The following is a 17,868-nucleotide window of genomic DNA, read 5'->3' as shown; positions in this document are numbered from 1 at the left end:
GGGTGATTCCACCTAATTGCAAAAATTCTCGTCGATCGGTATTAAACTGATTTTTCTATCGTTTTGGTACCTTGTGCCCGTAAATGAAATCTCAAGATTTTTACGACAACCGAGAGTCACCAATGAGTTGAAGATGTACATTGTAGTTCGAAAATAATGACTACGAGTCAATTGCACCGAAAATTCCTAAAAACTACTCGGTAGTTTAGATCATGCTAAAATCGCGTCAGATTGAAATTAATCGCGAAATTTAATCCGATTTCAGAAATTGAGAATTCTACCATGTCACAATTAATTCTAAGAACATCGATGCATCCTCTCAAGACCTTTTGACGAATTTGAAATTTTGGTGGGAAATTCAAATTATCGTAGGCAAAGTGAAATTGGGAAATGCTGTAATGTAAAGGAATTATGGTCTTTAATGTGGAGCCTTTGGAGACGTGGGAGTTACCTCTACCCCTATTATTTTAACATCCTCAGAGTATTGGCATCTAGACCGACCCTCGCCTCCTCCTTTCCATAAGTGGAGGCCCCTTCATTGGCCTGGGGCCAGTTATACCACTTTCCTAGGTGGGTTCATACATATATGGTCGAGTTTTACAATAGTTCTTGTTGTACAAAGCATATGATTCGCTAGTGATGTTCAGACATGGAGATTGGCTATGCTACCAAACGTTATGTTTGTGCATGGTCACATACGAATATGCATTTTCATGTTTTGGATTTCTTCTACTCAACATAGCACATGACATTGACCTAAAGCCTATTAAAATAGGGAAAATTGTCTAAAAAGTTCTCAATCTATTGCAAAAAGTAAAAATGTTTAAAATTTAATTAGTAAAATTGAATAGTTTAAAATTGAATTGGCAAAAGTGCAATAAATGTGTGACTTTTAGAAAATTTTACCGCTAAAATGCACGTGTGAGTTGTGGATGTAGTGTGAAGTAATTAATATATCCTAATTCGCTCAAAACTTATTGACTTAAGCTTTTAAATGAAAGTGAGTCTAACAAATATGCTAACAGGCTCGGATTTCGACTTCCCCTTGGTGATTTTGGTGATCTTCCTCAGTAAAGGTGCGTTCCAAACAAAGGTCCCAACAGAAGTTAGACTTGATTGCATACATATGTTCAACAACCATTCATGGCATGATCTGCCTTGATATCCATCCTTATGTCCTGATCTGCCTCGACATGCATGACATATATGCTTACGTACTGACCTGCATTGATATCCATGCTTACGTAATGCTCATAAAATGTTACATATGGAAATCAAATGTTGCATTCTGCAAGCGAATTGCCTGGGCAGGTGATCCCGACAAAGTTACTATCGAGCTGATTTCTTAAGTAAGTCATCCCACAAACGAGTCGGAGAAATCTATAAACACGGTATAATATAGCCGACAAACATTTTGGGATTTCGTCTTCGGAGCCTTGCGGTACATCGGAAAGCACCTGGAGGCAAGTCGGAAAGCAAGATAACCCACTTTATGTTTCTATGAATCATAAAGTTTATACAAGAATCGAAAATTGATGCGACAGTAAGGGATGAACATGGTTTTAGGATAGAACCTAGAACCTGAAAACCGGACTAGTAGGAACCTATAGGTTCTGGGTTCTAAGTTATGTAAAGTATGTTTCAGATTTCAAAAAATGAAAAATCTATTTCGAATGTTAGGTTCTAAGCTCTTAATTGGAGGAATTTGGAACTTGAAACTCGGAACCAGTAACCCAAAACTTGTAATGTTTTTCTTGGTCCATATTTCTATATGATCCTCCAATATTTCATGTCATTCGATGATGAGTGTATAATTTGAAAGTATTAGTCTGAATTTTCATTTTATGACTAAGATTTTTACTTTATTAATGTTCATGTCTAAATATAAATTATGATTAGTGAATTGTAATCATTCAAATAATAATATAAGTGGAACTTAAGTAGACCCTGGAATCAGTGAAAGAATAGGTTCTAGGTTCTAGAGAATGTATGGTAAGTTCTAGATTTCAAAAAATAAAGAATCTATTCTAACGAGTAAGTTTCAAGTTCTAAATGAGACCCGTATGGAGCTCGGAATTCCTCACTCTTGTTGTAATTATGGTTAATGGATCAACAAAAGCTAATAAATAAATATACGTCTTTTCTATTCACGTATCTCTTTTGGATTCATGATTTCCTAAATTGTTCTATGCACGTATCTATTGAATTCATGAATTTCCTAGATTCATGTATCTTTTAGTTAATGTATTTATTGAGTTCACGAATCTCTTGAATTCACGTATCTCTGGATTCGTGAATCTCTTGATTCATGAATTTCGTGGATACATGCGTCTATTTAATTCATGTATCTCTTCTGTACATGAACTAAAAAGCTCTATATATAGATAGGAACATAGAGCTTCATGGGTGGTTTTTGGTTTTTTGGTTTTCCCTATTCGATTCCAAAAGGAGCTTTGATACCATTTTCTACTATTCTGATTTTTCTGGGTGTGCTGGTTCAATTGAACTGTTTGACTGAGTCCTGTTTGCATAGTGCTAATCCAAACAGATTCGAGATGTTGTATCTTGGGAAGCATGGTTCATGAATCTGCGGAAAACCTTTGGCAGGAACTAATCACCTCAAGGAGATTCGGATATCCGTACCTCACCTCCACTATTTTATGTTATATCTTATTTTCTTCTTCTCCAAGAGTTGTAAGTTTACATAAAAAGAAGAATATTATATAGCTGTTATCGTCTTTTTTATATTGATGTTCTGATTACAATAAACAATGTGTATTCTTTGGATTAATTTCCAACAACTCTTACTATCTATCTTGTGTTAGACAACCTTTTAATCAGAAGTTCTATTGAAGAAAGTAGTCATTGTAGTGATTTCGAGAATCCATGGAGAACCCGACAAGTTTTACGATAACTTAAGTGGGGGATCTGGGAAATACTCAAATGTTAGTGGGACAGGTTTGAGACAAAATGTGCTGTCCCAAACCCGTCCAGCTGCCATCTCTAGCTCAACTAATGACCTGCTGAGGATCGCCTCGATTTTTTTCGAGCTCGAGTCGAGTTGAATTTGAGTCTAAAGATATTTGATTCATCAACTAGCAGGTGTAATTGAGTATCTCATTTTTTATATAGATTTCGTTTTTAATTCCAGGGATAGATAATATTAAATAGACGTTTATTATTGCTTTTTTACATGCAATTACACTTTCATCCTTCAATATAATTTTTAACACTAACAAAAAGAGTGAATGTGAGTATTTTGACTTGAAGTCGAGTTCAATCGAGCTGGAAAAACTCAATTTCCTGAGTATTATATATTTAAAATTGAGTTGAGTTGCGTCGAACTTTGGTACAAAGAGCATTAGATAGAGTTGAGATTGAGCAGGAAAAAGAGTACTTGATCGAGCTTCGGTCAAGTTTCCATATTCGAGTACATGATTCGCATTAAGCTTGAGCCTAGCACTGTGTCGGTTCCACTTGATTCAATTGCACTCCTATATCTCAGCACCAAACAAGAGCATCCAGAGAGATAAATGTATAAATTTGCAGTTATTCTTGCCCAGGAAATCGAGACCATGCTTGGGTTGACACTTCAAAATTGTTTTCAATTTTTTTTTGAAATATTAACGAAAACCATTGCCAACCATTCTAAAAACTTAAGTTATTAAGTAAAGACATGATTTATTATTTAAATATTTAAATATTTAAATATTTTTTTCTTATATTTAGTTTAATCTTTTGGCATAGTGCTAAGCATAAAATATTCAACTGGGAAGGCAAATTGGGAATTATAAAAATTCGAACTTTTTAATAGCGGAGCATTAACCTCTGAAATCTCGCAGTGATTGGCTAAAAAGCGACCTGCTGCACATAATCCAAGCCTGCACAGTCAAGTTTTCATTAATAATTAAGTCGTCTAAATAAAATATAACGCGACAAAAGATTAGGTCAACTTCTCCTCTTTTAAAAGCTCCTCTCAGTCCGGCCTATTAGCCTACAACTCCTGGAAAAATCCTCCAAGCCTGCAGAGTCAAGTTCTCATCTTCTTTCTTGATTTCTTATGCCTTTAGAAAGTGTGATAAAAATGGCAGAGAAGAGCAAGATTTTGGTCATTGGGGGGACTGGATACATCGGCAAGTACCTGGTGGAGGCGAGTGCAAAAGCAGGTCATCCCACTTATGCATTGGTTAGAGAGAGCGCGGCTTCTGATGCCGAGAAGTCGAAGCTCATCGAAAGCTTCAAGAGCTTCGGGGTTTCAATAGTTCATGTATGACACGCAAAACATTTTTGGAAAGTAATACTCCTTGCTGTATTTCAACCACCTGGTGGCATAATCTCACTTTAGATTTGTGTTCTCTTCGACTTTGCAGGGAGATATCTATGATCACCAGAGCTTGGTGACGGCCATCAAGCAAGTTGATGTGGTGATCTCGGCAGTGGGAGCAGTGCAACTCGCCGATCAGGTTAAGATCATTGCAGCAATCAAAGAAGCTGGAAATATTAAGGCAAGTGACAATAGCTGATGGTTTTTTAACATATTGTCATTGAATAAAATGGAATTGCTGTTTACCTTCTTGTATTATAGAAGCTGTAGTCTATAATGGTCTATGTTTTGGAAATTCACGTCCGTTGTGTAAGCTATTCATTTTGTCGCAATTTTTCCCATGAATCATTCCTAGCGTGTTCATTTTGCACTGTATATATGTCAAAAAATGGAGATGGATACACTAACAAAAGCTTCTGAAAGTATAATTTCATAGTTGCACGACTCGTGTCCAAAATAGATATGGATATATTCTCCTTGTACTCCGGATAATGTCATTACATGAGGCTGTGTTCCCTTTTTTGGAACTCTTTCTAGAGATGTTCATGAATTCTGTAGAGGTTCCTTCCTTCGGAATTTGGTACCGATGTGGACCGTACCAATGCGGTCGAGCCAGCAGCGACCTTTTTCAGCACCAAAGCTAAGATCAGGAGAGCAATTGAGGCTGAAAGAATCCCTTTCACTTATGTTGTATCGAATGGCTTTGCGGGATACACTCTTCCATCCTTGGGACAGATGGGTGCTAAATCTCCTCCAAGGGATAAAATCACAATCATAGGTGACGGAAATCCGAAAGGTGATTGGTTTGAAGCCCTGACTTTTGTTTTATTCTTTGATTGTAGTGATTAAGTACATTCACATTCCCAGAAGACAACAACGATCCTCAGTCATAGTCAAACGCCCTCCAATGCATATTGAAAATGCTCTGAACTTGGGTTGGTTTCATGAGCAAAATTTAGATCAAGTAGATTTTGGGAAAAGTGCAAAAAAGTCATAAACCTTTTGCATTTATGTCAATTTAGTCCTAAACCCTTTTTAGATCTAATAGATTTCGGAAAGATGTTTGCCGATTTCGGAGAGATGTTTGTCAATTTAGTCCTAAATTTTTCTTGATTTTTGAAAAAAGTGCCAAAAAAGTCATAAACATTTTGCATTTATGCAAATTTAATCCTAAACCTTTTTTTAGTGCCAATTAAGTCATAAACATTTTTATGCTGTGCCAATTCAGTCATTTTCGACCAACTTTGGCTGGATTTTACTGACTCGAACGCCGGCCGGCTAACGTGGCTTGATTGGCCCTAACGTGACAATTTTTAATAATATTTTAAAATTTTAATAAAATTTTAATATTTTTATTTTCCTTTTTTAATTTTCTTTTTTTTTTCTCCTCTTTTCCTCTAGCCGATCACCGGACCTTGGCGACCGGCCAAAGGCGACGGCCGGCTAGGTCGAGGTCGACCTCGCCGACCACCTCACTAGTGGCCGCGAGGGCGGCCTCGCGCTGGGTGGCGAGGCTTGCCCTCGCTAGATTCGGCGAGGGCAAGCCGCCCGCCCGGCGCGAGGCCGCCCTCAAGGCCTAGGTGGCAAGGCTCGCCCTCGCCGAATTTGGCGAAGGTCGAGCCTCGCCCATGGCGGTAGGGCGAGCCTCGCTAGCTTAGTGCAACGCCAACTCGACAAGCCTCGCCGCCCGCGTGAGGCCGCCCTCGTGGCCACCACCGGCGAGGTGGCCAGGCGAGGTCGACCTTGACCTCGCCGACTGTCACCTTTGGCCGATCACGAGGTCCGGCGATTGGCTGGAGGAAGAAGATGAGAAGAAAAAAAGGAAAAAAAAAATAAGAAAAAAAAAAAATAAGAAAATTTCAAAAATATTAAAATATTATTAAAAGTTGTCACATCAACGTCGATTAGGCCACGTCAGCTGGCCGACATCCAATAACAAAATCTGGCCAAAATTGGCCGGAAATGACTAAATTGGCACAACATAAAAATGTTTAGGATTAAATTGGCACAGATACAAAATGTTTAGGACTTTTTTGGCACTTTTCCGGCAGATTTCGGAGAGATGTTTGCCTAGAATGCGTCTAATAGACTCAAACCGTGATAGTTTAGAATGCACATTAGATGTTATTTGTAGTGTGAAAATGCTAATCCTCTCAAGTATTTTTGTGAAGTGGCTGGGAATCATTGTATCATGTTGATTATAAGAAATGTCATCAGACAAGCAAGGAAACTATTTCGGTGTCTCATCTAAACTCTACGATTGATCTATTTCTCGATTATGCCAGACATGTTATAGTCGACTTTCAGAAAAGCCTGCTAAATCTGTGTGTACTGGTTCAACTCGTCAGTTATTTCGGTCAAGGAGGAAGATATTGCCACGTACACTATCAAGGCTCTGGATGACCCCAGAACTCTGAACAAGATCCTCTACCTGAGACCGCCGGCGAATGTTCTGAGCTTCAGCGAGATTGTTTCCCTCTGGGAGAAGAAGATCGGGACGACCTCGAGAAGACATATCTGTTGGAAGATGAGCTTCTCAAGAAGATACAAGGTGAGTGGATACCTGGAAGCAATTTAAACAGGAAACACATATAAAGATATCGGCTTTTCGTTGGATGGTTTCTTTGTTAAAGCCCAATTTTTACTTCTTCTTTATTTCCCTATTTTTGACTGTTGCAGAGTCTCCATTTCCCAGCAACATCCTTTTGAGCATAGCCCACGCAACCCTTGTGAAGGGAGAGTACACAAACTATGAGATAGATGCTTCGATCGGAGCAGAGGCTTCAGAGCTTTATCCGGAAGTGAAATACACAACCGTGGATGAGTACCTCAGTTTCTTTACCTAGTCCCCCTATGTTACTGTCTCTTGCTATATGTGTATCACAAACCAGTCTCGACTGGTGTGCCGAATAACTTGTCGTGCACTTTGATATTGACTTCGCGCATCGATGTACCAGAACCATTCCGTGTGTTCCATCAAATATGTAAATTGATACTCGCAGGTCATCCTTTTCCACTCATTTACCGTAGAATAAATCGAGTGAACTAATAACGACTTCAGGATGCTTGACTTTTGAATGGCGAAAAAACCATCAGAAGGGTTGCTCAGCTCTTGTTGATCTTTCCAAGCAATGTTTGAGTTCCATGGTTCGGCAAGACTTGAGCCGGCCCTAGCGAAGCATAAGTAAATGAAAGGATATTGTCAGGTCAGCGACATGGAAGAATGCTTATGCAGTTCATCCTCCGCATTGAATCAGTCGTCGCTAGTTCTAAGACTTCGTGCTCTCGCCTGACTTTGATGAAAATGAAAAAAGCTAAGAGACAAAAGGGTTGCCTGCTTCAATGGAGGGGTCACACTTACACCAAAAGAGGGTTTTTGCAAGCTTCGATGCAATGGTCACATTGTCGCGACCTAACCTCTTTTGGCCAATAGGTGAAATCAACCTAGGAGATTTGGCTAATAAATTAACTCTTCCGAGCCTATATCAATTCACAACTTAGGTCCATGTTCTTAACATATAAATCATTCGCCACTAATCAATTTAGTGTAAATCAATTAGACACCAAGTAAAACAATATATATTCTTACGAACTAGAGATTTCAATTAGAGAGACTTAATTACGCTAGATTTCTTGTACTGCTACAGTTCATCTGAAAATAGCACTTTTTATGTGCTGTTCCTCGAAGAATTGTGCATTAATTAAAACAAGAATGGGTCATTAGCGACTCCTTTTTCCTTCTTAATCAAATCCCATCTGAGCAGGGAGAGAGAGAGAGAGAGAATGAAATGATGAGAGATTTTTTCTACATGCATGAGTTCCACACTCATGCGCTCATCACTGCATGCTCGAAGCTTGAGGAAATGGCAACCTCGAGATTTTGTGACTTGAAAACATCTCGCGACCATGGCTGCCATGAGCTTCTCAGCTCAATAAGATCCCGTGGCCATGACCACAAGCTTGAGTGGACCAGGATAGATCTCTTGTGGAGTTTGAGAATGCCAAAGTCCTTGTAACTGATCAGAAGATTTCAGAAGACTCTTGTGATATATTATTTTCATGAAAAAAATGTTCAACACCGTCATTTTCATAAAAAAAAATGTTTGGCAGCAGCTTAAATCCATTTTATTATGGTGAGGTGACGCGGCATGATCGCACCTCGCCGCAGGTAGTGTTGGTTCTCTTGGCAAGGCTGCAAGGACGCCAAGGAAACTTTGACCAAATGACAAACTCTGCTAACTCCCAAACTCTTTGTCTGAATCTTGCAGGTCTTGTGACGATCATCTTTGATTTTCAAACTCCCTCTAAAACCCACGATCAAAGTTTTCACTGGTCTCTCCTTGATGGCTCCATGTCTATCAAGCCGCGTGTATGCGTCGTGAAGTCAAGAGGGAAGACCATTTGCACCCGTGAAGGTGTGCTGTTTGATGGGACTTGAAGAACAGGAGCATTACCATACACGTTTCCCCCTCTCTATTTCTTTGCGTATCACTCGCGAACGGTTGCGACAGAAAGTGCTCGGCGATCTTCAGCAAGGCAGCAACTTCTCAGCTTCGAAGGGCAGCAGCGATTGGCAGCGATTGGCAGCGAGGATTCTGATGACAGCGGTGAGGATCGGTGGAGGCACGGCCTTCAGGTGTTTGGCCATGAAGTACTCGGCCGCCGACTCTCTCTCTCCTCTTTTTCTTTTCTCACGTGTATCGCTCAATGTACTCTGAAATTACGATTTGCCGGCTTCTAATTAGTGAGGCATAACGCTCTATTTATAATGCAAACTAGGTTAACTTCAATATCCTAGGCTTAACTTAAGCCTTTTTCTAATTTGATGGGTTCTAATAACTTAAGGCTTGTCCCTAATTAAACTCTTGATGGGTTGAATTAAGTTCAAATTAGGCTAATTAAAGCCCTTCAAGCCTATGAATTTCGGCCACTATCTCCTCTAGGCTTAGCCAAATTTTCTCCTTCCGCGGACTCAATTTATCAAATTTTAAGCTCAAAACCATTAACCATCGGTCCAATACTAATGCAATTAATTAAAAAAAATATAAGCTGAACAATAAAAGCTCCTAAAACTATATGCTACACAATTTAATTTTAATGTTTTTGTTTAGGGGTTAAAAAATTAATTCATAATTTTCTATCTAATAAATGAATAATTGGGTTACTAAAATTTCAATGTCAACATAAACGACTAAGTTACAAAAAAAATCATGAAAATTGAGAAAGTTGTTGGTTTGGAAAACCATCATGTCCCACAATTCTTAATCAATTTACCATGAATAAATAGCATAAGAAATTATGTCTCGGTTTGACTCCGTGTACGAGATCCAACCTGATTGGAGATTATAGACCGACCTATGATGCAGGGACGATCCATTGTGTTTCAAGAAAAGTCCAACTTTGACCGTTAGAGGCGGAATACATATACACACAAACAGCAGAAGATTTATTTTTGCCCACAGATTTCACTTTTTGGCCGTGCAGTAGACGCTCCTTTCCTCTGAGTGTTTGTCCTTTGACCTCTTGAAGCCGCACAAAAGTTAAAAAAAAAACGCAGGACCTTTTGTCTTGGTCGTGTGCAACAGATAGTTTTGTTCATAGGTCGTCGAGGTTTACTAGCAGCACTTGCCATACGAAGTGTTAGGCGACATGGAGATGGCTACCAAACGTTTTGTCTGTGCATTGTTACATACGAATATGCACTTTCAATATGCTGAATTTCTTCTGCTCGACATAGCAAGTGATATTGACCTAAAGCCCCCAACAGAAGTAAGATTTGAATGCAGATATATTCAACAACCATTTATGCCCTGCTCTGCCTTGACATATATGCTTGTGTCACGGGCCGATCGATTGGGATTGTGACCGCGCGGCGACTCGAGCACTTTTGGATCAGATTGGATCGCCGAAGCACCTAAGCCAAACCTTGCTTGATCGAACGCTCACTCGCTCGTCTTACCTGGATCGTAGAAAGAAAAAGAATCTAGAGAAAAGAGCTTTGGAAAGATAAAAGCTTTGTATTGCGGAAGTAATGAATGCTTACAAATGAAGGAGGACACCCCTTCTTATGGTCGAGAGCCTCGGATTACAACCATTGATTTAGAATTCTATCGGCGGACGAGATCGCACCGCCTTAACTACCGACATAAATATTCAACTACCAGCTACTGACATAAATGAAGCTAGAGTCTTCTAGAAACTTCGGGGAGAAGGCTCGTTGGGAATCCGAGCGAGCACAGGAGATCTACCACGGACGAGTCATGATCGACTCAACCTCTCGGGTCAAACATTCTCCCCACTCAATCGAGCGACGTCTTTGCTCACAGCTTGATTTCTACGAGCACGGGCTTTGGCACGAGCTTTCTTGTTTCGACCTCGCTTGGTGCGGACACTCACGTACGAAGGACCGCAACCTTCAATGATGAACTCGGACTTGTCACGCGGCTCCATCTTCGGCTTGGACGGAGCATGCGGTGCGCACTCAACCTCGGTAAGAGCACTTGGATAGGCATGTCGTGTGTTGGAGTAGGATCCAACTCTACCTTTGGCTTTACCTTGGCCAGCTTGTTTAGTCGCTTCTCGGACTTCAAGTTCTTGTCGAGGCATCGGATCGTGGCGATGGTCTTGGTGTCGACCACCCCTTTGATCATGGGGATCGTCGTCGGGTATTGTGGGTCGAGGATCACGAGGCACTTGGTCCTCATGTCGATCATAGATCTTACACTATGGAAGAATTGAATACTAAGGATGAGATCATAATCATCGAGTGGGATTACCTCGAAATCCATCTTGACATTTACATCCGAAGTCAACTCTACGCCATGGACGCCTTCCGAGTTGATCGGCTTGAACGTCTTCCCAGTCGGCTCCACGTGAAGCTTCAAGGCCTTTGCAACCTCGGTCGACATGAACATGTTCGACGCGCCAGTGTCGACCAAAGCATAAAGCGTTCAGCCACACACTTCGACTTCCATGAAGAACATGTCTATATTCAGTGTGATTACTTTGGATGGTGATCGAGCTCAGACGGAGTTGATTGTCTTCATGTCTCCGAGTCGGATTTGCTGCCTCTCTTCTTTGGGCTCCTCCTCCACCTCTTCGATGGCCAGGAGGGCGTTGATTCGACCCCTCTTTGGGCACTTTTGGGTCTAGTGCGGACCTTTGCAAATAAAGCAAGGAGGGGGCGGAGGTTGATCGAACTTACTCGTGTAGTCTCTGGCCGATCCCTTTGGAAGGACGGCTTGAAGACCCTTCTCCCCACGTCTTGACTCGACCGCATTGATCGGGTGCGCCTCGGGGAGTGTTTCTTTCTTCATCTTCAGGTTGATCCGACCTCCTTGTTCGGTTGTTCCTTGGCTCAACTTTGGTAAGATCAACGAGAGACTCGGCCATACTTAGCGCTCTCGCAAGGCTACTCATGTCCCGCCGCTTTAGCTCAAGTTGTGCCCATGGCTTCAATCCATCTATGAACGCTTCGATAGCCTCCTCTTCGCTTAGGTTGCGAATTTGGAGTTTGAGCTCCATGAATTCCTTCACGTACTCTCGGATCGCGCCTCTTTGCTCGAGGTGATGGAGCATGCTACAAGCTTCTTGTTGAGTGAACTCGGGGAAAAGTAATCGCGGAACTCTCTCACGAACTCGTCCCATGTGTCCACGGGATCGGCGCCACGTCGAATCTCATCACACCTATTGCGCCACCACAGCATTGCCGTATCAGTAAAGAACATGGAAGCAGTTCGTATTTTGATTGACTTGTCTCGGATGTTGACGGTGCCGAAGTATTGCTCCATACATGGAAGCGGTTCGTGCCTTGATCGACTTGTCTCGGATGTTGACGGCGCCGAAGTATTGCTCCATGCTCCACATGAAGTTGTCCACCTCTTGGGCAGATCGGTTACCTTTGAACTCTTTGGGTTTCGGCACCTCAATTTTGGGCACCGCTTGAGTAGGCACCGCACCGTTCGTGATGCTTAGCTTGCATAGGGCGAGCTCGGTCTTGAGCTCTTGGATCTCCGCCTTCATGGCTTCAACCTCTTCCCTACACGGGCTTACCTCTTCGATCACTTGGACACGCTTGTTCAAACCATCGATCGATACTTCGAGAGCTTCGTCCTTGTCGAACAACGGAGCCATAGCTTAGTTGATGCCGGTCGTGAAGTTCTCACGGAGCGAGCCCTCAACCTCCATGATCCGGTCTCGCACATCGTCGAGACCTTCCATGAGTTCGAGCACGGCACTCCGAACCTTCCCGATCTTCTCATTGAATGTAGCCGCAACATCCATTGAGGTCTCCCTCTTCTTTGATCGGCCGCGGGTCTCTTTGACTTGCCCAGCCTCTCCAACTATAGCCACTTCTTGGCTTGACATTCTCTCGAATAGTTGGCGCTCTTCAATCTCTTGGAAACGGATCTCTCTTTAGCTCTGATACCACTTGTCACGGGCCGATCGATTGGGAGCGTGACTGTGCGGCGACTCGGGCACTTTTGGATCGGATTGGATCGCCGAAGCACCTAAGCCAAGCCTAACTTGATGGAGCGCTCACTCGCTCGCCTTACTCGGATCGTAGAGAGAGAAAGAATCTATTACTCGGATCGTAGAGAGAGAAAGAATCTAGAGAGAAGAGCTCTAGAAAGATAGAAGTTTTGTATTGCGGAAGTAGTTAATGCTTACAAATGAAGGAGGACACCCCTTCTTATAGTCGAGGGCCTCGGATTACAACTATTGATCTAGAATTCTATCGGCGGATGAGATTGCACCGCCTCAACTACCGACATAAATATTCAACTATCAGCTACCGACATAAATGAAGCTAGAGTTTTCTAGAAACTTCGGAGAGAAGGCTTGTTGGGAATCCGAGCGAGCACAGGAGGTCTACCACGGACAAGTCACGGTCGACTCCGGGGAACCTCTCAGGTCGACCTTCTTTCGGCCCGTGACACTTGCGTAATGCTCATAAAATAGCTTATTTCTAGAGATCAAACGTTTCATTACGTGAGCGACTAATCTGGAAAGGTGATCCCGACAAGTCATTCTTGAGCAATTTCTTAAGTATATGATACAACACACGAGTTGGAGAAATCTATGGACACAGTAATATAGCTAACGAACATTTCAAGATTTCCTCATTTTGAGCCTTGCGAGTTCGAGTTTATCATCTCTTCTCTTGAGTCTTGAGAAGGTGGTAACATGGCAGAGAAAAGCAAGATTCTGATCATTGGAGGGACCAGATACATCGGAAAGTACCTAGTGGAGGCAAGTCGGAAAGCCGGATACCCGATCTATGCATTGGTCAGGGAGAGCATGGCTTCTAATCCTGAGAAGTCGGAGCTGATAGAGAGATTCAAGAGCTCAGGAGTTTCACTGATCTTTGTATATGTGAAAGAGAATAATCATCAAATCCTCAAATGCCATTTTTTTTCCCACAGTTTTCTCACAAGAGAGAGCTTCTTCTGTTTGACATCGCAAGGAGATATCCATAATCACGAGAGTTTGGTCACGGCAATGAAGCAAGTTGATGTGGTGATCTCTGCGGTTGGACCAGGACAGCAATCTGATCAGTGATCATTGCAGCAATCAAAGAAGCTGGAAATATTAAGGTAAGTATTCGGTGTTCAGCCGAATTATAGAAATTCTTGCACAAAAAAGCACTGCATAGCCTTAGTCAATGACAGAAACATTTTCTCTGCGATGTACACTTAGTTGACATTGTTGTCCACAACTCTGATCTTATGAAATTCATGAGTGATCTAGAGGTTCCTTCCATCCGAATTTGGAGTCGATGTGGACCGAATCAATGTGGTTGAGCCAGCTGCAAGCCATTTCCGAATCAAAGCCAAGTTGAGGTGAGTGACCGAGGCTGAGGGAATCCCTTTCACTTATGTAGTGTCCCACGGGTTTGCCGGCTACTATCTTTCCAACTTGGGCCAAATGGGCACCAAAAGTCCCGCCGCGGGACAAAATCACCATCTTAGGTGATGGCAATACAAAGGTGATTTGAACAAGGTCTAAATATCCTTTCCCTCCTATATTTGTTTTCAGCTTTTTCTTAGTGATTAGCGCACATGTTCTCGAACTGCCTGACTCTTCCCTACGCTCATGTTTATCAGACAACATGTTGAGCTCAGGTCGGTTAACTTTTATATGATTGCAGACACCATCATCATAAGTTCAATTTCAGTAATGACAGCTAAGATGGTAGTGTTGTCATTCTATTTTACAGTCATTGTTCTCAAGAAAGAAGATATAGCTTCTTACACTATCAAAACAGTGGATGACCCAAGAACACTGAAGAAGATCCTCTACCTGAGTCCACCGGCTAATATCCTGACCTTCTGCGAGATCATTTCCCTCTGGGAGAGGAAGATCGGGAGCACCCTCGAGAAGACATACATTCTGGAAGACAAGCTTCTCAAGAACATCCATGGCAAGTTGGTAAAATCGAAAACATAACATTCACCAAGACGAATGCACGCCCTCTTGTTAATTACGTGGTTGAACCAGCTTTAGGGTTGATAGCTTCTTGACAGACACTCCGTGGTTTTTTGCGATGTCTCGTGCTTCAGAGTCTCCATTTCCAATGAACATCATTTTGTCGATCAGCCACTCCATGTTCGTGAAGGGGGATCATGCCGCAAATCATGAGATTGACGCTTCAATCGGAGCCGGGGCTTCAGAGCTCTATCCAGAAGTGAAATACACAACTGTAGATGAATACCTGAATCTCTGTGTAGTTGGGGGTCAAGAACTTCATTAGACCGTGCTCTACGTATGTTAAAGAACAGGGTCTGGGGTGAATAATGATATTTCATAGATTTGCCTATGATCTCGCGCCACCATATACGACAAGCCACAGTTCGGCTTCAATTAAACACGACGGTTTGTATCGTGACTAACCATCTAGGAACGTCTGAATTAGAATGACGAAATCACATTGCTATTCGTCAAACAGGTAGCCCAGCGAATAGGCAAGAACCAAGATATCTTCAGCAAAAGCATCGGTTGTCGACATTACTCGTCGCAGGTCGGGTTGCAACTGCACAACAATTGTAACGTGTTCCGAATTTTTTGTGAGAACTTCGACACCTCGATCGAATCTTCCATCCACAATCAGCATAGCCAAAGCTAGTTCTCCTGAGAACCACTTACTGGAACCGCCCTTGAATCCCGGTGAGGCGATGATTCATGTTCCGAGTCGCACAGTAAATCCTGAAACAAGAATGCGTCCGTGGTCATCTAGACCATCGTGGGCTAACAGGGACCAGTTCCTGCATCGAATCAGCACCGAATCTTCCCTTTCTTTGGCGGAGCGTAATTACAACTGAACTGTTATGAAATCTTTTCGAGCAAAAGAGTTGCTGTTCAGACGGTTCGGTTCTGACATGACAATAGAGAAACAAGACCAGGGTAGATAAGTTTGTAGTATCAATTGTCCTGCCTAGTTTGGGACTATGTAGTTGTACGATGAAGGTAAAATCATGGAGAACCTTTAAAAAGCCTAAAGAGCTAGACTTTAAAGCTGGACTCTAGCTACAAAGACGGTATGCTTCCTTGCCTATCCTTGGCATTTTGTAATTTAAGAATACTAGCGTTACTAGCAGACGTGTAGCCCATTAAGCCACTCGAATTATTTGGGAGTTACGGTACCAAGAATTAGTGGCTATCCTCGAGTTCTTGCAAATTCCTTGAAATCATCATAATTTGATTGCACTTACAATAAGTTTTCTTTATAATTCGTCAGTCGAAAATGATATCATTCAGTAATAGATTATTATCATGAAAGCCTCTATCCGATATATCTACAACAAATTTACTAGAAACTAACTTTTTAACTACTAAAAACCCATACTGATAATTTTGTGGTAGACTTATCTCAAACTAATTTTTTTAATCACAAAAAAAACCCAAACATTTGCGACAAATTTGTCATCCATCGATTTTTGTTAAATTGGATTAATACTACAAAAAATCACAAATTAGAAATGGGATGTAAAACCCCAAACCAGTACAGCCATCAACTATTATGTGTCACCCGGCTCAATAATTTGATTATAAAATTTAACGGAAAATAATTGAGGGTAAATTTATCACCGATATATTAGTTTAAGATTTGTTATGGTAAATTTGTTACAAGTATATTAATTTGAAGTTTTTTGTGGTATTAATCATTTGGTAATCATCTAACAACAATGTAATTTTCCTCAACATGCTGTCTCATAGCTTATAGTTCTCGTTCACATTGATTATACCTTTAATAATTGTAATTTACTCAAAATCAGAGAAAAATCGGGCTGTACTTATAGTCGACACTTTCTTATCTACATAATAATTCGACTATGTGCATAAAACAACCATGTTAATACGAGTGGTGGTGTGACGAGTTCCCTAAAATTTGTGTGGGGGATGGTACGTATACATTGTAAATTTACCTAAAGTCCCACTAAACAACAATTTGCTCTCAAGTTCTCGTTTTAACATTCGTTACTTCTCTCCAGAAATCATAAACATTGCGAATTTATTGAAAATTATTTGTTTCCATCGTTAGTAACTTATATCGACGACCACAATGATCATTTCTGTTAATATAAAACACCTTGAAATCTTTAAGAATGGTGTCCTACCGACACGTTGATTTCCATAAAATCTTTTTGTGATTTTTTTTTTTTTTTTTTTTGGAATAGGAATAAAATATGGAATTTTGAGGAAAAGCAAATTGTCACTTTTTGACTTTTCAAAAGTCTAGACAAAGATAATCCAACCCAATGGGTAATCATCTTTATTTTGAGGATATATTTACTTTTTAAAATAGCAAATATAGGAAAACTAATAATAAATAATAGGACATCGTGAACTTTTTTTAGTTTGTTTTTTAGGTCTGTACGAACTTTTCTTGGTCACTCAATAAATATCTCCTCGTTTGCCCGTTAACAAACTCCAAAAGTTAAAATTCCGACAAAAAAAAATCTAAAAGTGAAAATTCTTACCAAAAGATAAAAAGACAAAATGGCATCGAAAAAGTTAATTCCCGGCATATCCATTATCCGCCATGAGCTTAAACTCTACGCCACCGTTAGTCGCTCTCACCTGATTGCGCCTCCGCACACGTGTGCTTGCACCCATTGGGTCCTCCTCCTAGGAATTTCTCCACGGCACAGGGAAGCATAAATGACGTAATTAAGCGCAAATCTCAGTATTCTCTGTTCAGTATTATTCAATTCTTTCTCTTTTTTAATTTTTTTTTATCAAAAACCCACTCCCAGAAGTAACGGGATCGACGGCATATTCCTAACATATGGATCGGACTGCAATGACAATCTTATCAATTTCAATTAAAGAGTTATGACTCGATTAAGACATTAGATTAGAATGAAAAATCGGACTGATATCTTAAAAATCAACTATAATCAGCTAGTTCGATCTGATTTGAACAGTTCTTTCTACCCACTTTTATTAAGGTATACTTACTCAGGTGCGTAGATCCTCTTGGTATTCACATCCCATTTATTTATGTACGTACATATCTAACATTTTTCAAAGGTCCAGGTTCA

General features: G+C 41.0%; 1 protein-coding gene and 1 pseudogene across 1 annotated transcript; both read left to right on the top strand.

Moving 5' to 3' along the window:
- The first annotated feature begins 4,012 nt into the window (after nucleotides 1-4,012).
- Nucleotides 4,013-7,321, top strand: LOC104419723 (phenylcoumaran benzylic ether reductase Pyrc5). The gene is given in 6 exon segments (XM_010031473.3): nucleotides 4,013-4,267; nucleotides 4,371-4,505; nucleotides 4,883-5,120; nucleotides 6,673-6,819; nucleotides 6,822-6,875; nucleotides 7,004-7,321. Coding segments are annotated over 6 exon segments (948 nt in total). The 5' UTR covers nucleotides 4,013-4,060; the 3' UTR covers nucleotides 7,171-7,321.
- Nucleotides 7,322-13,510: 6,189 nt separating this feature from the next.
- On the top strand, nucleotides 13,511-15,077 carry LOC104420796 (annotated as a pseudogene).
- Nucleotides 15,078-17,868: the final 2,791 nt, after the last annotated feature.

The sequence above is a fragment of the Eucalyptus grandis genome, chromosome 9, assembly GCF_016545825.1.
Source record: "Eucalyptus grandis isolate ANBG69807.140 chromosome 9, ASM1654582v1, whole genome shotgun sequence".
Taxonomy (NCBI): Eukaryota; Viridiplantae; Streptophyta; class Magnoliopsida; order Myrtales; family Myrtaceae; genus Eucalyptus; species Eucalyptus grandis.
The sequence above is the reverse complement of the archived record's forward strand: the minus strand, read 5'-3'. Positions and strand labels throughout refer to the sequence as shown.